The following is a 17,849-nucleotide window of genomic DNA, read 5'->3' on the forward strand; positions in this document are numbered from 1 at the left end:
TGCTACACTTACGAAGGAGAAATGAAGTGCACAAGTGGAGCAGAGGAACTGCAGAAAAGGATGTGGGGGGGTTAAAAGGTATAAATCAACAATATAAGGTTGCAACAAAGGCAAATTTCATTCTGGATTGTATTAATGGGAGTATCATCTGTAAAATAGGGGAGATAATCATTCTGCCCTTTTTGATGAGGCCTTCAGTTCTGGCCAGCATGGTTAAGAAAGACAGAGACAACTACACAGACAAGAGGTGGGCAACAAGAAAGATAGGAAGTTTAGAAAACCATGTCCTATGAGGAAAGGTGGAAAGAAACGAGAAGAATGAGGAAGTACATGCGAAGTCTTTCAGTAGGTAAAAGATTGCTATTATGAAGGCAATGATCAAGGATTCTGCATGGCCACTGGAGGAAGGATAAGAAAATATCAGATTAAATTGCAGCAAAGATGATTTAAGTTGGATATTGGGGAAGAATTCTAACTTGAAGGATGGCAAAACTCTGAGCAAACTCCTTAGGGTGGTTATACAGTCTCTTTCACTGGAGGTTTTTAAGAGCAGATTGAACAAATGTATGTTGGCAACTGTCTAGGTATGCTTAATCCTGCCTCATTACAGGGAGTTGTAATGGATGATCTCTGGAAGTTCCTTTTACCCGTACATTTCTATGATATTATGGGAGAAATATTTTGAGTATGTAAAGGTGCAATTTTAGGGACAGATCCCTAATTGCTGTAAATTAGCATACATAGCAGATTTCATAGATTTCATAGACATCAGGGCTGGAAGGAACCTCGGGAGATCGAGTCCAGCCCCCTGCCCAAAGGGCAGGAAGTCAGCTGGGGTCACAGGATCCCAGCAAGATAAGCATCCAATTTACTCTTGAAGGTGTTCAATGTAGGTGCTTGAACCACCTCCGATGCCAGGCTGTTCCAGACCTTGGGGGGCTCGGACAGTAAGGAAATTCTTCCTTATGTCCAGCCTGAAACGGTCTTGCAGGAGTTTGTGACCGTTTGACCTCGTCATCCCTTGGGGCGCTCTGATGAACAAATGTTCCCCCAGATCCTGGTGGTCACCCCTGATAAACTTATAGGTGGCCATCAGATCACCCCTGAGCCTGCGCTTTTCCAGGCTAAAGAGTCCCATGTCTCTCAGCCTATCATCGTAAGATCTGTTTTCCTGACCTCTGATCATGCGCGTGGCTCTCCTCTGGACTCTCTCAAGCTTCTCCACATCCTTTTTGAATTGTGGAGCCCAAAACTGGACGCAGTACTCCAGCTGTGGCCTCACCAAGGCCAAGTACAAGGGGAGAATGACGTCCCGGGATTCGCTCGAGAAGCATCTATGGATGCAAGCCAGCGTTTTGGTTGCTTTATTAGCCGCAGCATCGCATTGCAGGCTCATGTTCATCTTGTGGTCAATGATGACCCCCAAGTCTTTCTTCTGTAGTGCTATCCAACGTAGCACTGCCGAGCCTATAAGGATGCTGCAGGTTTTTCCTCCCAAGGTGGAGAACCTTGCATTTTTCGGTGTTAAACACCATGAGGTTCTCGTCTGCCCATTTGCTGAGCTTGTCCAGGTCAACCTGGATCACCCGCCTATCTTCTGGCGTGGATGCTTTGCCCCAAAGTTTGGTGTCATCGGCGAACTTGGCCAGTCCACTCCTGACTCCAGTGTCCACATCATTAATGAAGGTGTTGAACAGTATGGGTCCAAGGACAGAGCCTTGAGGGACCCCACTGGTCACAGGGCACCACGATGAGTGACTGCCATCAATTACAACCCTCTGGGTCCGACCATGGAGCCAATTTTCCAGCCAGCGGATCGTGGTGGAGCCAAGGCCACAACTAACATAGCAAATTAGTCCTGAAATCAATGAAACTATGCTGGCTTCTGTATAAACAACAGAAATTTCTCCTACACAGAATGCCATTGACTTCAATGAGAGTCTGACTGGGACTAATTTTTCTGTGGAGTATGATGCATTTTAGGACCCAAGTACCTTAGGACCTAAACCTGTGACCCTTAATTAGTAGTACAGAAGTCCCAGTGAAGTATTTGGATTCCCTTCAATGTACTGAGCTGTAAAACCCAGACATCCTAATATACCCCCTGCCCCATGTATTTTAAATTTACAGACACACATATTTTATCCATTTCCAAATTCGTTGACAAACCTAATTCTGTACTCTGCTGTTTTACTTCTGTGATCTGGGATCACATATTTCAATACACAAATCATGGGTTGCACAGAACAAAAGCCTCTTCCCATTACACATTAAATAAAAGGCCTTTGACAGCTGCTGCTTCTGTCCCCTGCTGTGAGCAACTGGTGGTACCAGGAGCAATGCTCATCCTTTCTGTCACTGAAGGAAAAACTGTCCTCTGAATTTGATTGTGAAGGGCCAGAGGCTCTCTGAGAATTAGGGTTGTAGTGACAGCTTTCTTAAGTGCCCCAAGAAACTTGGAAGAAAACTGGGAAAATTCCCCGTGGTCATTTCACATCTACCCAACAAAACATTCTTCCTCCAATGTTCAAAGTATTGGAAATGTGATACTCATTTCCCAGAGAATAAATGAGAGTAGCAATGCCAGGCATAGGTGTTTCAGAAACTGAATAATGAATGTCACGAACACAGAACAGCCTGAAATGAATTTAAAATGAAAGGGGAATTAGGAATTACTTATTGTTTTCATCACAATAGTGCCTAGAGACCTCAGTCAGATCAGAGCCCCAGTGGAATATATAAGCACTGCTGGCCAAATCCTATTTTGTGAATTGTGCCTATGTGCCAAAAAAATGCAGTTCTGTTGCTGAATACATGTCATTTAGGCACATAAAGTGAAATAGGATTTAACCCTACATGGATGGTAGAAGCAAATCTGGCTCGTGGAGGTGATCATTTATTTAAATTTCGTTTGAAGGGTGATATTGTATCAGTTTTGTGGATATTTATAGAGAGTTCCTTTCAAACATGAGAGCACAAAGTTTCTCGGTTGAAAATTTGACAAGTGGGCAATGGAGACTGAAATCATTGGTGAAATCAGATGCAGAAGTCAATTTCTTGTTTAGTGATAAGAGGTGATGGATGCAGTGGAGATAAGCTCTGAAGGGTCCTTGAAAGTGAGAATAAGTAGTTAATGTTTGCTGCAATAATCAAAATAGAGCACTTCTGGATTTACCTGACCAAGTGCCTACTTTTAGTAAACTGTTTTTTTATTTTTGGTGAAGAATTAGTAGTACTGGGAAGTACAGACTGCAGAGCAAATTTTGGCCAGTAAGAAAGAGATTAATCAGAATTGTAGCATCCTTCCCTCTGGATGAGAAAAGCTGGATGTGTTTTCTTCCAACATATTTGTGCTGTTCCTTTTTAGGATTTAATAAATCCCTGTCAAATTTTTGTGAAATTTCAATTTAGTAACATGACTTTCACCCACTTTTGCTTAAAAGTAACACTGCTTGGACCCAATCTGGCCATTTTTTCAGGCCATCATCTGAACTCCATATGCAATAGCTTAGATCATTTTCTTTGTTTCCTGCACTTCTTGTTTATTGTATATCCCTAATTTTGAGACTCTACCATTATATAATATTCTAGCAGTATTCTCTGCAATTAAGATGCCTCCAGGATTTGCATTATGAACCTTTTGTTTTCTAGACTTTATAATTCTGTTATAAAAATACTTTCCTAGCTAAAACTTGGTGGGTAATATCATAACTTGGGAATATTTGTTTTCCTTTTCTTTTTTTGCCAAAGACATGTTTGTTATGCTAGATCCATGCACATGCAAATATTAAAGTATTTAAGCACAACATGAGGTTTCTATGATAGTTTACTGCATTCATTTTCATACACTTCCTTTTACTAAGCCTAAATTTGTCCACCCTTGTTGGTTGAAGGCCTTACATAATTGACTCCCATGAGACAAAGACTTGACTGGGATGATCTAGTTGGTCCTGATTTGAGTGCGGGGCTGGACTAGATGACCTCCTGAGGTCCCTTCCAACTCCAATTTTCTATGATTCTATGATTACACGGCAACCCTCCAGTGCTCTACCACTGCCTTCAGGATAATAAAAACTGTGGAGTTACTTTTCTCCTTATTGTCCAATCATATATCCCAATGCCTCCTTATTTAAGGCAGAATTTTAAGGCAGACATTTTTTTCCATCTCAGAGCTTTTTCTCCCAAATTTTCAAAACTGAAGAATGATTTGGAGAGTAGCAGCTTTTAGGATACCACAAGATGTGGAAAAGAGCTGATTTTTCTGAAAGTATTAAGTATTGGACACTTTAGGATGCTTCAGGCTCCACATCAGAAAACTGAAGCCCAGTTCTGAAGTGTTATGGACTTACTCTTAGCATGTGTAGCGTGCAGGCACCTATACGTACCCCAGAACATGTACAAACTAGGCCTGTGCGAGTAGGCAGCTATTTGATTCAGCTTCAGATCTGGCTGCTTCGGATGCCAGTGATCTGATCTGGAGCTTCAGACCGGGTTCCTACTTCAATCTGGCCAAAGCAGCTCCAAAGTTTTGGAGCTGCCTTGGAGATCTGGCCATAGAGTATAATGGGCAATCAATGAAATATCTATAACTTTGTTGTTTTTTTGTTTGATTTGGATGAAATTTGTAGGAGTGCTGGCTCCTGCTCAGCTGTCAAGGAGATCGGTGCAGGGTTCTGGGTTCTGGGTCCGTGCACCTTTAGCTGCTGACAGGCAAAATTCGTGACATGGGTGCTTGTGCAACTGTGTCTAACTTCGGGCACTGGGGAGGGGGGACTACTGCAGGCCTGGCTGGTAAGCTACTCTGTTACCAGTTACCAGTTAATCATGATTCACTCAAGGACCAGCTCAATACATGGTACCTAGCTACTACATAATGCGTTAATGAGCATGGATTAACACCTACAAAACCACAGACTAAGGAGAGGAAATAATCAATGCAGACAATCAGATGCGCAGTTGTGGCCTCAGCAGGGCAAAGCAGGCCTGCAGCTTTCACCCTACTGTGCCTTATCACACACACTGTCACCCATGTCATGAGTTTTGCTTGTCCGCAGCTTGAGGTGCAGTTTTTCCCAAACCCCTGCACTTATCTCCTTGACAGCTGGCATGCTTTGTGGCCTGAGCAGGAACTACCACCCCTGCAGCTTTCACCCTGCTGTGCCTTATCACACACAGTGTCACCCATGTCATGAGTTTTGCCTGTCAGCATCTTAAGGTGCAGTTCCCCCCAAACCCCTGCACCTATCTTCTTGAAACTTAGCAGGCTTTGTAGCTTCACCAGGGGCCACCACCCCTGCAGTTTTCACCCACTCTGTGGTGTAACACATAGTTGTGACATGAGTTTTGCTTTCAAGAATTTGGGGTTCAGTTCCCCCTGAACCCCTGCACTGATTTTCTTGAAACTTAGCAGATTTTATGCTCTCAGCAGAAGCTAGCACTTCTGTAAATTTCATCCAAATCAGACAAAGAACAACAGAGTTATACATATTTAATTGATTCCCCACTATACCCTATGGCTGGATTGCCAAAGCTTTTCCGAAGCAATTTCAAAGCTCCAAACTGCTTCGGAAAGCTTAACGAATCCAGCACTTTGATCCGGACACGTTGCTTCAGATGCTGAAGCGTCCAAAGCTTCTCCAGATTTGAAGCACGGTCCGAAGCCTGGCACAGCCCTAGTACAAACACAGGCTGGGTAGAGAAACCCAATTACACGGGACATAAGATATTTTCTCACATACCACACTCCCTGCCCCACCTTCTCCCCAAGTTAGCCGTGCCCAATTTGGAGGGCTGCTGATTTTTCTGCCCAGAGTAGAAGCACTCCACTTCAATCCCTGCTGCAAAACTAACTGCCTGACAGCAGCTATTGCACTGCTGTTCAGACAGCCGAGAAAGTCAATTGATTGGCTTGTAGTACTTCATTCCTCCGGTGTTAATGGTCCTCTTTCCTTTTTCATGGTCTCAATGTTCCACTAATCAAACTAATCTTTCTTCTGGAAATCTTGCTGTCTGTTAGCTACTCCTGGTCTCTCTTCCTTTATTTCACAGCTTTCCAGTTTTTTAGCTCTGTCCCTGAACCATGAAGCCATAACTCTGGAAAAATCTTTTTTTTGCCTTCATTCTGCCTTTCCAAAAAAACAAAGTGTGTGGCTTGTTTGGTAGCATGTGGTATGTCACATAGTAGTATATAACCAGTTGACTTCCACTTAGTCTTGTTTTCTAATTGCAGGTTTTATTTAGAATGGAATAGTTGGAGTAAAATGTGGATTTTTTTTGCATTTGTTTGGCAGATTTCCCACTCCTGTATAGCAAGAAACCCGGGCTGCATTTAAAGGAGAACTCAGCCAGTATTCAGTCTGCTCTTGAGGATGATCTCCCCCCAACACAGGTATGCAGGAAGAAGCTTGTAGAGTAAAAAATAGATACAAAACAAAGATCTATGTTTGTCCATCCTCAGTACCTCTGTGACCCCCATTACTATACTCTTGAAGCACCTCACAAATACTTATGTATTTTTTTATTTTCACAGCCCAACTGCAAGGCAGAGACTTATTCCCATTTTACCAGAGGGGAAAAGTGTAGTTTTCCAAAGCTCCCAAGATACTTTGGCTCCTAAATCATAAAGGCCATGCCCTGGGGTGCGAACTCTAAGCTATTTTTGTTGCCTAATGTCAGGCTTTGGCATATGTGGAGGGAGAGTGAAGGGTGGGGCTTTTCTTGGGGGCAACCTGGGAAGTGAGTGACTGGCCAGGAAGACTGTATAGATACGAACAAAGGGCTTAACATTTTGCCTAGATGCCAAACTGTCAGTTTTGCTGCATTTAAACATTTCTGAGATCCATAAGTCCCACTCAACTTTTGTCTCACTAGATGGGCACCAGGGTCCCACAGTGCCTAAGTTTCTGCTTATGGGTATGCCCAAAGTCAGTAGTATAACAAAGGTGGGAGACCAAGTCACCAGCTCCAGGGGAGGGGCAGTGTGTGCAAAAATAGTAGCGGCTCTGCTGCCAGCTTGGCCACCAGTGGCACAGGCACTGATACTCGCTCATGAGCCGCTGCTGCCCAGGGCACTCAAGGTTCCAGTTACCTCTGTGTGTAAAGCTCCATAAGTGTTGATGCCACTGAGGCGCTTGGAGCCCTAGCTCATGTCTGTGCCCTCACACACTCAATACAAGGTACTGGCCCACCTACCTGATCCATTAGGCATCCTTAGATCCAGGCTCACACAAAAGAAAGCTGTTGAGAGGTTGAGAGAGAGAATGAATGTGTGCATGTGCGTGTGCCTGAATGCCCCATTTTATCTGGGAATCTTCCAGTCACTTATTAGGTGGCAGACCCATTTTTAACTCTGATTCAGAGTATGCACTTCAATCCCAAGAGAAGTCCACAAGCCCCAGACTAAGGCAGTCTCTCTCTCTCTCTTTCTGTGTGTTTTTTTTGTGTAAGCAAGGGTTGACTTGATTTAAGCACCTTACTGCAGAAAGTGTTCACACTAGAGAATCCTGAGCAGAGATGGGCACCTCTCTCTGTCCCAGAGCGAGGCAGAGTAGGGACTTGAACCCAGGTGCCAAAGGTTCTAACTAGTGTCCTAACCATCTGATTAAATATAATGAAAACTGATTGATCTTCGGGGCTTTGTTATAAGATCTGGAGCCTTCTACATCAATGGCAGTAGTTCATAGCCAGTCCAGGATAATAATGATAGATGACTGGTTCAGTGGTCTGGATAATATTACTGCAGATAGTATTTGACAAGTCTGCATGTTATAAATTCACTGCCAGAACTGTAGGTAAGGCATTCTTGTTACTAGTCTGAGCAGAGAGGATGGAATAGACATGTATTATGTATGGACATTTCTGTGGTATTTATCACTGGTCTATCAAAGGTCCTCACAAGCATCAGTTTTAACTACCAGAAAACTACTGTGAATCAGGGAATAATTGTATTTGCCACCATTTTACATATAGGAAAATGCAACATAGGGAGGTTAATGACTTGTTCAAGCTCCTATGGAACATCTCGGAGAGAGGTGGGAATAGAAGCCTTATCTCCTTACTTGACTAGTCCTATGCCTTCAGCACACAGAACTTCCTTCCTCTTCAAAGCATGAAGGATGGAAACTCTTCATCTCTAAAAGAGGACTCTCCCGGTGTAGCCAATAAAGACATCTTGTAGTATCTGTATTTCAAATAAAATGAAGATTTCAGTATCTGGAATGAGAAGTTAAGCACTTACACAAGTTGTAAGTTTGTTTAAAGACATTTAAATCTACCATTCTTTATTTTCCATATATTGCAAGGTTGCCTCAGTTATTCTTGGCTGCACTAATCAAAAAAGTGTAATGTTTCTAATGAAACCAGATATGATGTCTCTGTGTTTGCTATAAAATTTTAACACAGTGCAGCTGAAATAGAGGGGGGAAGTGGGTAGGTCCTCATTTGTTTATATTCCTGTAGTAGGGAATGATCCTTTCCAAGAAAAATATTGAAGGTCAACTTAAAGCAAGGAGGTAAATATAAAGTATAAGTAAATGTAAGGTATATGTAAAGGATTCTGGTATATATAAAAAAAGGACACGCACTCATTGTAGAAATTAATTCTTAGACAGTTTAGTGTAACAGTTTCCAATGGTATCTCTGTCCTAGATTTTTAAAAATACAGCACAGCGATGAGAGAAAACAAAAGATATACTCTCCTGTAGAATGAGTGTAAGTGAACTTTGGAAATGAATATACTGATATTTATTTTAGAATTCTGGTTAATAAATAAAGAATATAATGAACTATTTTGTTATCATGCAGTTGATGTCTAACAACAAGCCACCTGAAATTACAAGACATTTCAAACCATACAGCCCAATATTTAAAAGAAAGTCAAAAACCAGAGAAACACCTGAAGAAATCCCGTTGTATGTGCTTCATCATCCAGTTCAGAATAGTACTGGAGATTCTTTTTTGAAACATTCAGAAACTGTATCACCAGATGCCAATTTATATAACTATAAATACGAGGATAATAATGCTGAGGAATACAATTTAGAAACCTGGAATGAGAATATCAGGGAACAGGAGCTGTTAGCAGAAAGGGGGGCCTCTAGAAGAAAAATGGTAGATTTGTCCTCTCTGAATTTGGAGGAAAAAGATGAAAAAAATTCAAGACACCCAAAAGAAAAGGCTGAACTAAATGAGATAAAGAAAAGGATAACAAGGAAGTTAATGCTTTCTTCAGAACAGCAATTCAAATTAGATGTTTCAAACAATGCAGACCTAAGTGGAACAAAACCAGGGTATCAAAGCACCAGAACCCTGGAAATTTCAGAACAGAAGGATGTTGATGACAATGCAAGAGAAAACAGTAGTTCTGTGTTTCCTCCATTTGCAAATGAAGCCTTGCCAATTGTGCCAGTTAATGCAAAAGATATTCAAAAGAGTCCAGACAATACTGGAGGAGAACAACTGCCTAGCCAACCAAAATCGCCATTGAAACTAATTGCCAGTGCAATAAAGAAATCCATTCTAGAGCCTCTTATCTCTCCTTCAGAAAGCATAAAAAAGAGCTCAGACAGTAAAAGGAAACCTCATTCAGAACATACTTTCTTCAGCTTCCCTAATACTGCCAGTCATTCTGTAAGTCTAAACAATAGCAATAGAGGACATGATATACAGCCACAGGAGTCCAGTGTGCTGAGACATCCAGGAGAAGAGCCTGAAACAAGGAACTCAGGTAAAACCTCATCTAGTATTTTCACTAGTCTTGAAGAGAAGTCTCCATACGGGTACACGGAGGTACACTTTCCTGCTTGCAGTTTGCATACCAGTCCTTCCAAGCCTGAAAAATCATCTTACACCAAGATAGAGGATGTACCAAGACTTCTAGAAAAGTTTACCCTTAAAGAGACTCCTCTGAGATCTTCAGGAGATGACTTACTTACTGGTAAACAAAAGAACCTTTCTGGTTCATCTCTAAGGCTCAAGAACAAAATTTCCAAGGATAACACGGTAGATCCTTCACAGAGGAATGATATCAGGACATTCTTTACTAACTTTAGAACTAAAGTCACTGAAAGAGAAAAAAAGGATCCATCAAAATCCTCTGTGACCATTAACAGATTTTTCCCTGAAGAAGTGCTAAGTAACCCTTCTGCAGGTGAGGACTTGGGGGAAATGGGATTGGTTTTAAATGTTATAACTGAAAGCCATTTCTTTACCTCCATTTTTACTCTGATTACTTAAAGTCAGTTAATCTGTAGTTCATTTAATCAAGTATTTACGTTACAGCATATGCAGGTGAAGGACGTTTTTAAAAAGATATGTTAGGACTGAAAATCCTGGTTAATGCCTGGAAGCTGATCCAGGCAATCCAGAGGTCACAATGGGCAGCAATTGCCTTTCCAGGCACGTTTCCCATAGATGCTCAGACAGGACTGTGATAACCACCACATCAATACTGAGGTAGAAAGGCAGAAGGTGGGGGACAGGACATTTCACAGGGGCTAACTCAGGAGTGGTGGTTGCCATGACATCAAATGTGCTGAAGGCAGAGGAGTAAAGCAGACAATGATGGAGATCCAAGGCTAGAACTAGACCTTGCCAAATTAAGCAGATCAGCTCTGTCAGGATGTGCACAGCAGATCTACTTCATTGGGCAAAACACAAGTAGCCTGTTGTCCCACCAATTGACCCTGCAGGACTGGAGTGTCTACAGGCACCTGGGGAAACCCCGGCAGGCACTTCTGGTGCATCAGGGGCTTGATCCTGCATGCCCTGGGAATGGGAATTCCTGGGGTGCACAGGATTGGGCCCCTGAAGCCCTGACAGCAGCTACCTGGGGCAGCTGGACAGCATGGACAGGTCTGAGCTCACTGAGCATTTCTGTAATCAACCTAGCAGGTATCTGCTGCAATAAAGGGCACACATTGATACTATCTATATTGTAACCACAAATTCTGGGTTTTTGCAGCATGAAAAGGGGTGTGTATGCTTTTTGCTTGGCCTTTGTGCTGCTATAAAAGTTTATGGCAGTACAAATGTGATATCTGTTTTCACCCTTAGAGAACACACAGAAAATCCTGTTGTGGGAATAGAGGTGAAAGCTGTAGTAGTAGTAAACTCATACCCTGTCTGTTCCTAGATAGGAACATAAAAATGAAGACAGTGAACCTGACTAATAGTCTGTCTAGTCTAGGCCCCTGTCCCCAGCACCAGACACTTCAGAAGAGCATGCAAAGGTATATGCACTGTGGATAATTATGGAAGAAAAAATCCAAAGGGGAAGATTTTTCCTGTTCTCTAACAGTGAGAGTTTCTGTTTTCCCTACAAAAGGAAAATTTGGCTGTAGGCAGATGTATTTTTCAACTAGTTTGAAAGGAAAGGAGGAGTAGGTGGTTTTGGAAGTGTACGTCAGCTTTTACAATCTGTTACATCTGTATGCTCCTATAGTGGTATAAATGAATTAAATCTCTCTACTTTTATCCCTAAATGAAACCGGTTAAAGTAACAGCGACTTAGCTACATATAGAGATCTATAGTAGCATTTCCCAAACTATGGGCCATCTACCACTGCAGGTCTGTGAAATTTCCTGGGGAGGTTGCGCATGAGAATTGAATTGCCTCCCTATTTCACCCACTCTCATGCCCCCACTACTTCATCCTCCATTGCCACTGATGCCCCTCACCACTAATTGCTGATGGCTTTCCTAACACTAATTGCCCCTGGTGAGTGGAACTAGCAGCAAATGGAAGCAGAGGAAAGTTGCTGGCAAATAAAGTGATGGCTGAATTAGGGTGTACAAATGCCTGGGTTTGCTATGAGGAGGCATAAACCATAAGGTTTGGTAAACGTGAGACTGTCGGAACACACAGACATACGTTACAATATATCATAACAGTTTATATACTTTTATACCAATATCCTTGTTAATTCTGTCTGTAGCCTTTGAGTCACCTAAGTTGTTAATGTAAATAATATTAGCTTTTATGAGTGTTTAAATGTGTTGCTGTTAAATTTGAGTGTCCCCTTGATCTTATACAGTGGTGAAGTGCTCAAAGCACTTGATAAACCATCATTCACTATTTTCTGGTCACTGATTACAAAGCAAGAATTGTTCTTATTTCCTTGCAACAGTGGAGCAAGTATTACAATTTCAGGAGATGCTAGCAGATGTTGATGGACGACAAACAATAATCTGAATGTAGCATGTGAAAAATTCTCAGATTTTGAGTATGAAAGGCCCTGATCCCATGAAGTGATTAGCACCTGTATGTCTGCTGAAGCCATTAGACTAAAGGCACTAAATCCTATAGAGGACAGAATCCTTACACCTGACAAACATCATAACCCTTTGCTTAGGAAAACAGAAAGAAAAATTTCCTTGCATGCATCAATGAGATAAAGGGGACATTGTATATCCTACAATCCTTCTAACCATGATGAATTCATTGCGAGTGTGAAAGCTATTCAAAACTCAACTATGTGAGTTAGAGTAAGTGGTATGAAAAAAGTTAAATAAATATCAGTTTTTTAGAGATTAATGATCATTGTAAGAGTGACCATATTGTGATCCATTGCTGGGAATATTTGCATTTCACTGCTCAGTACAGTTTTTATTCTTTTTCTTTCTAATTGAGAAGTGTGTAATGTAGAGGTTATTACTGTTGGGGTAGTAGCTTGATTACTGTCCAGCTACACAGCACATGCATATGCATTTTTAATTTTGGTTAAGCCTCCACCGTCTTCCTTCTCCATTTATCTAGAGGCAACTGAGATAAGTCCATACGAGCAGCATTAACAAAATTCTGCCATTGCAGCAACCCTAAGAAGGAGGCCTTGCAACATAATTTTTGGCACCTGTCCAAATAGTCAAAAAAAATCAACATTTTGGTTGGGGCCAGTGTCTTGAAAAGAGATAAAACTATGGCAATATCAGCAATAAAGTTACAGCCAGAAAAGTGACAAACAATTCCTCCAAATCAAGACAGGTGAGGCAGACTGTGAATTCCTGGCTCATGTCACCAGGACAGCATCTAAGAATAACTACTAGAACTGAGCCTCTTTTTGAAAGACAGTCCTATTTTTAATATGTAAAAATTTTCATTGCTTATTCTGTGTTCTCTTCGCAAGTACATGGACAGTCCTCCAATTCATGATTCAAACAAGGTCCCATGGGAAACCTTTAAAAGTCATAAGATAACCTAAGATTAGTCATAGGCTAAGATTAGTATAATGAGGTTTTGAGAGAGTCTTATTTGCATTTAAGGTGTGTGATTGGTTTAGAAGGTTTTTTGTTGTGTTTTTGTTTGGGGTTGTTTTTGTTTTTTTGGTTGCTGCTGCTGCTTGTGTTTCTACCACATTTGACCATTTTGTTACGCATGCTTGTTCTTGTTTATTATACTTTGCAAAACCTTTCATTGTACATGTGCCTCTGAGCAGTGGGCATTGCAGCAGGTGTTGCATAGTCTGAGGCTTTGTGCCAGTCACAGGTGGTTGAACCAATAGTGTAGCTCCACTTCTTCTTTAGTTCCTTGAAAATTCTGTGGTATGGAGGAGGTTGAGACCTTCCTTTGCCATGGTTCATCAACCCATGATGGTATGGACTAGGCTGCTGGAATGTACATTTTTTTGCTGTCAGGTATTTTCTTCAGCCTCTTGTTCCACATCTGTAGTCGTGTCTCCTTGGGTGTGGCATTGAGAGCATGAATGACTGGTGCCTCCTGCAACTGGGGGGGGAGGGGAACCATGGTGGCGAGTGGGGAGCACCATGGTGTGGGAGGTGGTGAGCAAGGACTTCCCGCAGCCACCAGCAGCTACATCGACAGCAAAGGGGGGGCGGGTGACAATGGCCCGCAGAAGCTGGCAGCAGTTTCAGTGGCCAGTCTTGGGGGAGGCACATGCCCCCCCACCATGTCCCCCCTACGTGTTGCCTATGATTGAGAGGTTGGGTGCTGGTGAGGAAACTCCTGTGTGGCTGCAGACATTTGTGTGCTGCAGGGTGTTCATACAATGGGTGTCTCACATCTTCAAGTTTGTCTCAGTTGGTCTGTCCTGCTGGCCACTGCTCTTCTGATGTCAGGCAGAGTGATGCCAGCCAGCAGGTACACACTGTATAGGCTGGTAAGTTTCAGACATCCTATGATGCATTGGCAGCTCTCATTCAAAATGGGGGTAAAAGGCACTTAGCATGTATGGATCTCTCCCAACTAGAGCAAAAGTTTTTTTTCCAAAGCAATTGATTGGTCAATCGTATATGTTATATAATAGTGATTCAAACACGCTTCCTTGTCAGAAGCCATTAATCTGTGACTTCCATCTGCTTTGCTTCTCATCCAGTTTGACAAAACTTGTCTGTTTGCAAGTAGGGTTCATATCAGCTCTGTAAGGTGTCGATCTTTTGTCATTTCCAGGGTCTTGTGGAGGAGTTGCCAGTGGTTAACTGTATCATAGGCAGCTGTTAGGTCACTGAACAGAGCTCCAGTGATTTGGCCTCTTTCAAAACCATCCTCAGTATGTAGAGTTAGACTGACCAGCTGGCTCATTGTTGATTTTCCATGGTGAAGGCTGCCACGTTCAGGGATTAGGTGTTTATCCATGTACGGGGCAAGCTAGTTCAGTATCAGTCAGTCATCTGTACAATTTTTATGCGTGGCATAGCAGAGAGATGCATCTGAAGCTCTTTAGGTCAGATGGATCTTTCCCTGGCATTAGAAGTTCCAATACCTGAGCACATTGCCATAACTTGGGAATTTTTTGACTGGCTGAGCATGAGTTGTATAGGCAAAGGAGCCATTTGCAAGTCTGGGGCCTGAATTGCTTGATTTGTTCAGTAAGTATGTTGCAAAGACTGGCTGCTTTCCTGGTCTTCAGTTTACTGATACCAGCATTCAACTCCATCATTGAGAAGGGGCTTGTAAAACCCAGGTCTTTAGGATGCTTGTACCTTTTCAGTCTAAGAGGGTTTTTTTAATTTGTTTTTGGTTTTGGGGCTTTTTCCATTGAGAAGCATCTGGTGAGCAATTTGGTTAGCGGTGACATAATGACCTCTTGTGGGTCATCATTTAGTTTACATGTTGTCACCCAAATCTTTTTTACTATTATGCATCATATCAGTTGACTCAACCAGGGTCTGCCAGGATTTCCTGGAGTCTTATGCGATGGTGCTCATTGCCTGTAGTGATGCTGTTTCTGGAAAAAGGGTCTGTAGTCTTCATATGGGCAAATGGTTTACCGAGTGAGGCCTGGGAAGTAATTCTTGAGGCAGTCCCATGGGATATCTTGCAGATTTCTGTACAGCTTTTATAAATTGGTCATAATTTTCAGGCAGTGTTTTAATCGTTTTGACTGTGGCATCCAGGTATTCTGAAAAGCCTTTCCAGTTTGCCTTTTTCAGGTTGAAATGTAAAATGAAATGCTAAGGCAATAACACCATGATAAATTTTTCTTTAAAAAAAAAATGGAGAAGGTAATCAGGAACTGTGATATCTTTGATTCGCACACAGATATCTACCAAAGTTATTTCCAAGAATTAAAATGTTGACTATTTCAGTGCATTCTTGGGAATTAGTGTTTACTTCTTGGCAGCCTTGAAAAACTGGAGGGAATACTCTTGTCATAGCCTTAATGGGAAGAATGATAGAAATTTCCTAGAGTAGTCATCAGTCACTTAGACTAGCTGAGAATTGTTACAATGCAAGATTTAAACTTCTGGCACTCAACAGTAGCAAAATAATTATAATGAGCTGTACTGTGCATAATGGTTCTCAAGCTTTTAGTCACTAATTAGCACACAATAAGTTGAGGGCTTTAGACGGGAAGTTCTAACTGTATTTGATGCATGTTCCTAAATAATGTTAACAGTCCAACTGGAAAGCAAATAAGGTGCGTTATTGACCTAGCTTTCTGATTTCTGTGTTGTTAGATAAGAAACATATAAAATCCAGGTGTCTCTGGTTCCTTACCTACCTTTGATTACAGACGTATGTCAGTACATCACTTATGTTTATTGTTTTTAACTTCACAATACTCCTGTTGAATACAGGGGTGCTGTCATCCCCTCTTTATAGACAGGGATCTGAGGAACACCACAAAGAACAATTTGCCTAAAGTCATAGAGGATGTCTGTGGCAGAGCATGGATTTGGACTTGCATAGCCAGATCCCCAGCTAGCAAAATATCTAGCTTATCTATTGTCACTATTGTCCTTCTTTGCCATTTCCTTCTACTCTTGTTCCCATTCAGGTTTTATCAGTTCCAGAAGCAAGTGACCCTTGATATGGGAGGGAATGTTTGTGTCCTTTCTTTCCCAAAGTATAAAAGTACTGAGGCATTAAGTACTAGGTATACTAAAGTAATAATAAACCGTTAAAGCATACCTCGCTAAACCAGTTAATCTCTACCAGTTAATGCCTACCCTGGAAATCTTCATGAGGAGACTAGACAGTCACCTTGCTGGGGTCACCTGACCCCCAGTAATCTTTCCTGCTTGGTGCAGGGGGCTGGACCAGATGATCTTCTGAGGTCCCTTCCAGCTTTACAATCCATGAATCTAAGGTGCCACCCTACCTTACCTTCAGCACTGAGGAATGGGCAGTAATTACTTTTGCCAACAACATAAAATAGGAAGCAATGCACGCTTATTTAGGCACCTGAAGTATTGCTGTGGTATTCTGTAAAACAGATTTAGTTCCTAACCTAGCTTTTAGCCTGTGTATGTATGCTGCTGTCATTCCTATGATATTACGTGGTGTGCCTCATTCCAAATGTTGAGGACAATAAATGGTGCTCCCAAATTTCACCCCATTTTAAAGTTGTGTCTATGCCAACTTTTCTTATCTGTGCAGGTGACTTATTTCCATGTGGAAGCCAGTTCCCTAAGTGGAGGGATTTGGGGTTGGACTTTCAGAAACACTCTGCTGGGGATGTTAACATGCAAAAACTTCAGGGATAGCAGAATGGTTAATTCAGGAGTCAAAGTGAGTCTAGGGTACTCCTGTTCTGCTGGGTGGACAAAGAGGAAAAGACAAAGCAAGTCTTCAGCTCTATAGGAATTGAGGGCATTTATACACATACATTTGTCTGCTCTGACACCAGAGATATGGCAGTACTGCATCGCATGCATTTGTATAAATGATGAAATGCACGTCAGCACTGACGAAACGGTGGTGGTGTGCTTCAGAACTAAAACACTTTGATGTATTTTAGTTCAAAAGCACACCACTGCCTTTTTCTCAGCATTGACACACATTTTGCCATTTATACAAATGCATGTGCTGCAGCGCAAGCATATGTACAAATGTCCCGAGTTGTTGTTTGAGAGAGCTCTCTTTTCATATCAGAAATATCATAAATAGGTTTCAGACCCTTTTCGCAGTTATAGACTCTTATTGACTTGTTCTTAAATAACAGGATGGGAAAGACCATAAACACTTAAGGACAGTGTGGCAGGACTAGCCCTGCTGGGTGGTAGTAACAGCCAGCGGCCGGCTAGCCCACCTCCACTCCAGCTCTTCTGAGCTACCGCCCTGTATCTCTCCTGCCATGCCTTGATGGAACAACCAGTTATGCAGGAGATGTCCTGAGCCTTAGAGTGAGGATTTCCTTTGGGTTGCTTGGCTCCACCCTTTTTTATACTTGTCCAGGCTCTGACCTCTTGGTCCAGGATTATTTGCTCTAGCTGCTACCTTCTGCCCTAGGTCCACTTATTCTGGCCTTGGGTTCTTGGTAGCAGCACAGCTGGGAATTAAACCCCACAGTTGGGGCTCTGGGTCCCCTTGGTCTGCCAGCCTTGAAGAGGTTAAATTCCCTCTTTCTGATCCTCTTGCCTACAAGAGGCTAATCCCACAGGGCCCCTTAAGG

The 17,849-nt window shown here is 42.1% G+C and overlaps 1 protein-coding gene across 1 annotated transcript in view; it reads left to right on the plus strand.

Annotated features, from left to right (window-relative positions):
* Positions 1-17,849, plus strand: part of LOC149871544 (F-actin-monooxygenase MICAL2-like) — an 82,889-nt gene that overhangs the window by 39,566 nt on the left and 25,474 nt on the right. Inside the window, exons 5-6 of the mRNA XM_090034623.1 lie at positions 6,291-6,388; positions 8,803-10,147. Coding sequence (XP_089890749.1) covers positions 6,291-6,388; positions 8,803-10,147 — 1,443 coding nt within the window. The remainder of the gene's footprint in view (positions 1-6,290; positions 6,389-8,802; positions 10,148-17,849) is intronic.

Source organism: Crocodylus siamensis, chromosome 2 (genome assembly GCF_052110815.1).
Source record: "Crocodylus siamensis isolate JL-2025a chromosome 2, ASM5211081v1, whole genome shotgun sequence".
Lineage (NCBI taxonomy): Eukaryota > Metazoa > Chordata > Crocodylia > Crocodylidae > Crocodylus > Crocodylus siamensis.